The sequence below is a fragment of the Pristiophorus japonicus genome, chromosome 8 (assembly GCF_044704955.1).
Source record: "Pristiophorus japonicus isolate sPriJap1 chromosome 8, sPriJap1.hap1, whole genome shotgun sequence".
Lineage (NCBI taxonomy): Eukaryota > Metazoa > Chordata > Chondrichthyes > Pristiophoridae > Pristiophorus > Pristiophorus japonicus.
The window spans coordinates 179,404,412-179,412,483 of record NC_091984.1 but is presented as its reverse complement, the minus strand read 5'-3'; the positions used below and the strand labels follow the sequence as shown (position 1 = coordinate 179,412,483).

Below are 8,072 nucleotides of genomic sequence, written 5' to 3'. Positions count from 1 at the left end.
CTACATTTTGTTGTTAACGCCAAATTCAATTCATATTCCCGAATTTCCTCTAATACACGTTGGGGCTGGCTCAAGGATAATCAGACACGGATTCACTGGACAAATATCCATGAGTCGATGTTTATTGATATTTCAGTGCGGATAAGACTACAAGTAAGTAATATACGTCTATAAACTCAGAAGTAGAATTTCTATTTGGGATATACAGACGATGCTGTTCGTGGCAATTTGCAGCATTAAGACAGAACGTTGTTGCTGATCATTTATATTTATAGAGATCAGCAAACTGGAATAGCTGAACTGAGTTGCCGTCGTTCCGCCCCTGGAACTCCATTTCAACTAACTTCTTTGTGACCCTTGTTCTACCTTTACATGTACCAGACGGTTCCAGTTTCTTTTAGCTCAAGATCTCTTAAGGTTGTTGTTTTACATGGCTTCGATGAGCTCATTTTCCATTATCCATAATCTAGTTTGTCCTTTGAAATATTAGTAATTCTCAAGGCATTAAGCCATCTTGCATTGTGACCATGTCAGGTTATCCTAATTTAGCCATTATCTATGCGCACCTCCTGAAACTCCACAGTGAAACCTTTGGTTCACTAAGCTGTTTGCATAAAAAGGGCTATTGATACTGTTCGTGTTCTTATGCAAATAATTGGATGCAAAATAAGCTCTAACATATGATCCTGATCAAGGGATCCGTGCTTTAACTTCGAGGAGCATGAATTCAGCATGAATGTGTAGGGGAGTGGCGCTATTTGGACAAGCTCTTTCAAAGAGCCCGCACAAATCCGATGGGCCGAATGGCCTACTTCTGTGCGGCATCATTCTACGATTCTATGCGTTCTCATTTCAATTCACGTTACATTCCCATTCTACTGGGACTTTCATTAAGATGTAACTTTTGCATCGGGTTTCATACAACGTTATTTCGTATTTATATAGTTTCTCATTGAGGTCATTCAGAAAAGGGAGAATATTAAAAACAAGCATTGACCCAAAGCAGTTCAATCAATGCACAAACAGAATTTAGCATTTTATACGTTGTTATGTTTCGACCTGTGACAGAAGCGTAATTTCAACTAGCGGTTTTAGGTTAATTTTCAAAAGTTTCCCAAGAGTGGAACCTCGAGATTTGGACATTTTAAAAACGGTCATGAATTCGGAGAGAATTGAAGCAAGAAATTCTGAACAGTGGAACAATAATTTTATTATATTGCAATGAGACGGTAAAGGTATGATGAATGCACAGTCAGCACACTCTTGGGTTACACCTGGAGGAATCAAGCAAACAAACTGCATCTTTATTTTTATAGCTTGAAATACAGCAATTAACCTTTAGAAAAACCTAAGCTTTAATTCGAACTTTGTTCAAAGAAAGTTTACTGATTAGAAGAATACATCAGATTATTGAATCAGATATAGCTGGATCTGGCAATACTTTTTTTAAGCGGGTTTGCCTGAGTCTCGTGTTTAACCACACAGGAGTAAAGCTCGTGTGAGTTCCACTCTGAGGCTGGCAGAGTCAGATAACTGCTCACACTGAACGTGTTGTCCGTCTCCTGTTGGATCCGACTCCTCTCAACACCATTCCCTCTCACACGGCCATCTACAGTCCACTCAATCTCCGCAGCACCCGGGTTAAAGCCATTCACCAAACACACCAGGGTCGCCGTGTTCTTTGCTGCTATTTGATCCGATGAAGGCGGAAAGACGGTCACCGAGGGCGCCCGCGGATCTGAAGGGAAAAGTAGAAACAACCCGTGAAGACCACTCTGAATTGGATGTAAAAAGTCGAAATTTTATTTTTCAAAATTTAAAATTGGGTACCACTTTACAAGCTTAAGAATGTAACAACGGGAGATTAAAAATATTCTTTAACTAATCTCATAGGGTCCATTGAACTAGAAAATTATATAACGAATTGAAGAAAAACCGAGGGTCCGTGCATCTAGAAGAAAATAAAACTGGAAGATTAATCTTTCTTATTTGGATTAAACCTGAAGGTTCAAGTTTGTCTTTCTTTAAATCTTCTTATAAAGTGTATCCCAAACTTATTAAGATATTGCGATGCAATTTTAATAACGCTGAACGGCGCCAGGCTTATATTGTTACATTGAATGAGATAGACTTTACAGCACAGAAACAGGCCATTCCGCCCAACTGGTCTATTCCGGTGTTCATGCTCCCCAGCAGCCTACTACCACCCTACTTCATCTAACCCTGGCTGCATTTCCTCTATCTCTTTCGCACGCATGTACTTAACTAGTTTCCCCTTAAATCCATTTCAGTATTTCGCCTCAACTTGTCCTGGTGGTAACAAGTTCCACATTCTAACCACTTTGTGGGCAAATAACTTTCTCCTGAATTCATTCTTGGACATATTTGTGACTATCTACTATTTATGACCCCTGGTTTTGGACTACCACTCAAGTGGAAATAACTTTCCTACGTCGACACTAACAAACCCTTTCATAAATTTAAAGACTGCTATTAGCTCACCGCCCAGCATGTTCAATGATTCAGAGCCCTAGATTGCTCAGTATTTTCAGTCGTTTATAACGTGAATGCTGGGGGCTACGATTGCACCCTGGCAGAGTCACGCTTGAGTAGCTATCCAATTTTCGGCGTTTAGCTACATGGTCGGTTGTGGAATCTGCTGCAGAAAGCTCAGCTGCTTCTACTTTTTTATGTTAATATAAAACGAATAGCGTGCAGCATGTTAAAGCACCGCATCCGTTTTCACATATATTACTTTGAAGAGCAGTGATAATAAACTTAAAAAAGAAAGATGCTACGGACACAAATCCCTTTTTTTAAATTGGAATGATTGCTGTGGGGGTGGGGAAATGGGCTGTGATTTTCTGCTGTTCCTTGAACAATGCAACGGGATCGTGAACGTCCACTTGAATAGGAATGTGGAATTCTTCTTTGTGGCGTCAGCCAAAGGAAGACATTTCCTTCAATGCTGCACTCCATCCATATCACTATTTTCTTTGCTGGGGGAATCCAGAACAAGAAGGCACAGTCTTAAAATTAGAGCTAAAGTGTGAAGCAGTGAAATCAGGAAACACTATTTCACACCAATGGTGGTGGAAATCTGAAACTTCCTGCCGGCAAAAAGTTTGTGGTTGTTGGGTAAATTGAGATTTTCAAGACTGAGATCTGTTTTTTTTGTAGGCTAAGCCTATCAAGGGATAGGGAGAAAAAGCGGCTGAATGGAGTTGAGGTACATATCAGCCACTATCCAATAGAATGGTGAAACTAGCTACAGGGACTCCATAATGGTCTCCTGTTACTATGTTCCGACTTGACGCCTGTAAAAGCGGCTTAAATCTAAAACGTTCCGCTCCAGACGTGAGAAAGTTACAAACTGAGATACACCAACTGCAAGACCTGTAAATAGTTTGAAAGTATAATCTCGTACACTCTCAAAATTATTTTTGAAATTTAACTTGCACCAGATGTAAGTTCAATGGAACAATTTATAATGTAGTCCAACGCCTTTTCTACAGCATGTAGCGAAATATTCCAATCAAAATGTCGTTTGAGTATTTTGGATTGCCTGCATCGTTATACTTTTTTTTACGACAGATTTAACCAAAAACTCTAATGCTGACCCCACGGTTCTTTTAATACAAAATGAATCGGATTCCAATGTAATGAGTCTGTCAGTTGTTAAAATATCGACACGGGATCAAACACTGATGTTTATTACAATGCTACAAATATTCGAACACAAAGATGGCAGAGGAGTTTCATGCCCTTAGTTGCTGAGGATATCCACTCATGCACCCGCCGGTACTGTCATCTTCAGGACAGCCAAAACAGCGAAACATATTTGACCAATTCCGGGAAAACTCTGGGAAATTTATCATAGAATCATGGAAGCATAGAATTTTGCGGCAGAAAAGTAAGTAATTTCGGCCCATGATATCCCCGCCAGCCAGAAAAGAGCTATCAAGCCGAATCCCACTTTACAGGTCCTGGTCCGCAGCCTTGTAGGTTACGGCACTTCAAGTGCATATCGAAGTACTTTTTTTTTAAGTGGTGAGGGTTGCTGCTTCCACCACCCTATCATGCAGTGAGTTCTCTACCACCATCACCCTCTGAGTGAAAAAAAATCTACTCATATCCCCTCTAAACCGCCTACCAATTACTTTAAACATATGCCCTCTGCTTATTGACATCTCTGCTAAGGAAAATAGATGCTTTCTATCCACTCTATCGAGGCCGCACATAATTTTATACACATCAATACGGTCTCCCCTCAGCCTCCTCTTTCCCGAAGAAAACAAACGCAGCCTATCAAATCTTTCCTAATAGCTAAAAATCTCCAGTCCAGGCAGCATTCTGGTTAATCTTCACTGTACCCTCTCTAGTGCAATCACATTTTCCTGCAAGAGTTAAGAGATAATAGTTAACCAGGACACATAATTTGACCTGATTATGCTAATCTCTCTACAGCTAATATTTCCCAGTTTCCTTAAAACATAAAAGACAGGATATGACCGTCTCCATCCACAATATTTTCCCAAAGGCAACAAACCACTAATCTCATTTTATTTCTGATAACTTCAACATCCCTGTCAGAAAAGAACATCAACTTCATCAAAGCTATAATGTATCTTAAAATTTCTAACCCAATCACTAAGGTTTACGTGTTTTTTTACACACTAGAGAAATTATGCATTAATGTTTAACATGAAATACAATAGTGAAAATATCGCACTAACGACACACGCACCAACTGTTGATTGGGAGTTTTTAATGACACCGTGTCAGGGAATTAGAAAATATTTCACGTTATAGTTTTGTTTGAGCTCCACGCGAGTCATTAAAAACCGCGCCTGGAAAATACAAGTTAGCCACAAGCATCCATCTTATTTAATGCCGTATCATGCAGATTGACCAATGATTTACGAATATATTACAAATCACCAAGAAATTACAATTAAACTGGTGCAGCTCAATTCTACTCACTCAAAAATAATTATTCGGAAGCTTTTGGAGCATTGTAATTGTTGTGCGACATTTTCACGAGCATTTGGCAAACAGAATATACACCAAGAGATAGTCTGAGAATTATAAACGTATTTTCAAAAGCATTTTCACCACAACCGGATTAATCGAACAATTGAAAATTGGGAATTCAAGAATGCCAGACGTACATAACGAAAATTCACTTACTGCCCAAATTCAGTTTAGTTCCTTTCCCGAAAATGTATCCACCAGCATTGCTATCCGAGGCACCACAGTAATAATCGGCGGCATCCCCAGATTGTAAATTGCTGATGGTTAAATGCATAACGTTGCTCGAGGTGTCCCTGGCTCCAGTGAATCGATCAGGAATCCCCGCACCTCTACTCGAATCACAGTCATTCCAAACAAAGGCAGGGGCACTGCCGGGTTTCTGCCAGTACCAGCTCGTGTAGTAGCTGCCCATGCTGCCTCCGGATAGGGTGCAAGTGATTTTGACGGTTTCTCCCCGTAAAGTTGAGATGGACGGTGGTTGTGTCAGCCTAGTATCCGCGTTGGTACCTGGTAACATAAAAGGTTATTGATAAGTGTCCCTCAGTAAAACTGCGGAAAGAATTGTAATTCAGACCGGTCAAGCTCAAATATTGTACCCGATCAGTATAATACAATAAGCAGGTATACTTTAACAGCCCTCTACTTACATTGCAAACAGAACATCACGGCAGCGAGAACATGAAGCCACTCACTCATTTCGCAGATTTAAAAAAATCAAGGTCAGAACAAAATGTTTCCCTGCACACACCTAATGATGCATCACCTTCTAAAGCTCTCCTTAAGAGCATTTACTCAGGGGGATATCTCGTCACGTTTATTATTTATGCAAATTTCTGTCAGATCATGGCTGTTTATTGGATCCTCGAAACTGGTCTGATTGACGATTGCATAAAGTAAATTTTAGCCACCATATTTTTGAAATACTCCACTCGATCGCGACATGCAGAAACAATTAAGGTGAAATTACGTTGTCCCTCTTAGCATTGGGACACTGAATGAGTTCATGTGAAATTCCATTGGCTACTGTTCAACAGAAACATTACACTATTTAAAGTCTGTTAAAATGACGACCAATTGAATTTCCTGCAAATCTGAAAGATAGATATAGCAAAACAACACAGTGCAATTTGACCCAATGTGTCTTGTAAGAGCTGACCATTATTCAATTGAAAGAGATATCAAGCTATACTGATTCGCCCACTGCACTAAGACAACTGAAAGCTGCGAGTGTAGAGAGTGTGGCATATCGCATATCTCATTATTCTTATGAACAACAAGCCTGAGTGATTTCGATTCCATTTTTAATATACATCGCCCACGAAAAACTCATGTTTTAAAATCCAAAAAGGTCAATAGACAATACTTCCTAATTATGTGCTGCAAACTAGTTTTTCCAAAGTAACTTAAAAACTGCAGCTTTTAATTTCTTGTTTTACAGTGGAGTGTTTTTTTAGAGCGAGAATGGCATCAATATTGACGCTCATTATAAAGACCTTGGAATCGCCCAAAGGGTAGATGTACGGCCCGAGCTACCAGCAGGCGATGGTCTGTGAGCCCGAACTGTTTCATACTTTAGAGGCGTATCGAGAATTATCTTGCTTTATTGCTCAGAGGAGCGTGAATTAAAGTTAGCTAACAGGTTTCGTTTACATTGTGCACAAAGAATGATGTTGAAGTAAGTCGTTGCTATTTAGGGCAGTTAACCAGAGATGGGCATTTAATTGCGTCCTTTACGCTGCTGTTCTTTATAGGACGTAGGAAACAGAACGGGAAGGTCTCCAAATAGAAGCAACTCTTTCATTAACCAAACATAAAATCACTTCATAAGAACATAAGAACATAAGAGCATAAGAAATGGGAGCAGGAGTAGGCTATTCGGCCCCTCGAGCCTGCTTTGCTATTCAATAGGATCTTTTATATCAACTCAATTTTCCTGCACTATCCCCCTTTCCCTTCATGCCCTTAATCTCTAACAATCTGTCGATCTCTGTCTTGAATATAGTCAATGACTGAATCTCCACAGCTCTCTGGGGTAGAGAATTCCAAAGATTCACCACACATTGAGTGAAGGAATTTCTCATCATCTCACTCCTAAGTGGCCGATCCTTTATTCTGAGACTGTGACCCCTGGTTCTATATTCCCCAGCCAGGCGAAACATCTTCCCTGCATCTACCCTGCCAAGGCGCTTAGGATTTTTGTATGTGTGAAGAGATCATCTCGCATTCTTCTAAACTCTAGAGAATATAGGCCCAGGCTACTCAATTTCCCCTCATAGGGCAATCCCCCATCCCAAGAATCAGTCATATGAACTTTTGTTGCACATCCTCCATGGCAAGTATATCCTTCCTGAGGTAAAGAGACCAAATCTGTGACAATACTCTTGGTGTGGTCTCACCAGGGCCCTATATAATTGCAGTAAGACAGACTCAAACCTTCTTTCTTAATTGCTTTCTTAATTGCTTGCAATACCTGCATGTTATTTTTCAGTTATTCATGTACAAGGACACACCGGTCCGTCTGAACACCAACATTTCCCAACCACTCATCACTTTAAAATACTATGCTTTTACATTTTTCCTACCAAAGTGGATAACTTCACATTTCTCCACATTATTTTCCATTTGCCTTGTTCTTGCCTACTCACCTCGCCTGTCTATATCCCCTTGACGCCTCTTTGCATCCTCCTCACAACTTACATTCCCACCCAGCTTTGTATCATCATCAAACTTGCGTATAATACATTTGGGCCCCTCATCTAAATCATTGATACAGATTGTGAATAGCTGGGGCACAAACACTGATCTTTGTGGCACCCCATTAGTTACAGTCTGCACCCCGAAAATGACCTATTTATTACTATTCTCTATTTTCTGTCCATTAACTAATCCTCGAACCATGCTAGGATATTACCCCCAATTCCATGCACACTAATCTTGTTTAATAACCTCTTGTGTGGCACCTGATCGAATGCCTTCTGAAAATCCAAGTACACCACATCCATCGGTTCTCCCTGTATGCCATAAGTATTCTGTTCATT

General features: G+C 40.1%; 1 protein-coding gene across 1 annotated transcript; it reads right to left on the bottom strand.

Moving 5' to 3' along the window:
• Positions 1-1,415: 1,415 nt before the first annotated feature.
• On the bottom strand, positions 1,416-5,730 carry LOC139268247 (immunoglobulin lambda-1 light chain-like). The gene is made up of 3 exons (XM_070886294.1): positions 5,682-5,730; positions 5,191-5,541; positions 1,416-1,738 (listed from the first exon to the last, which is right to left on the bottom strand). The coding sequence occupies exons 1-3, from the start codon at positions 5,728-5,730 to the stop codon at positions 1,416-1,418; spliced, it is 723 nt and encodes a 240-aa protein (XP_070742395.1).
• Between the last annotated feature and the right edge of the window lie 2,342 nt (positions 5,731-8,072).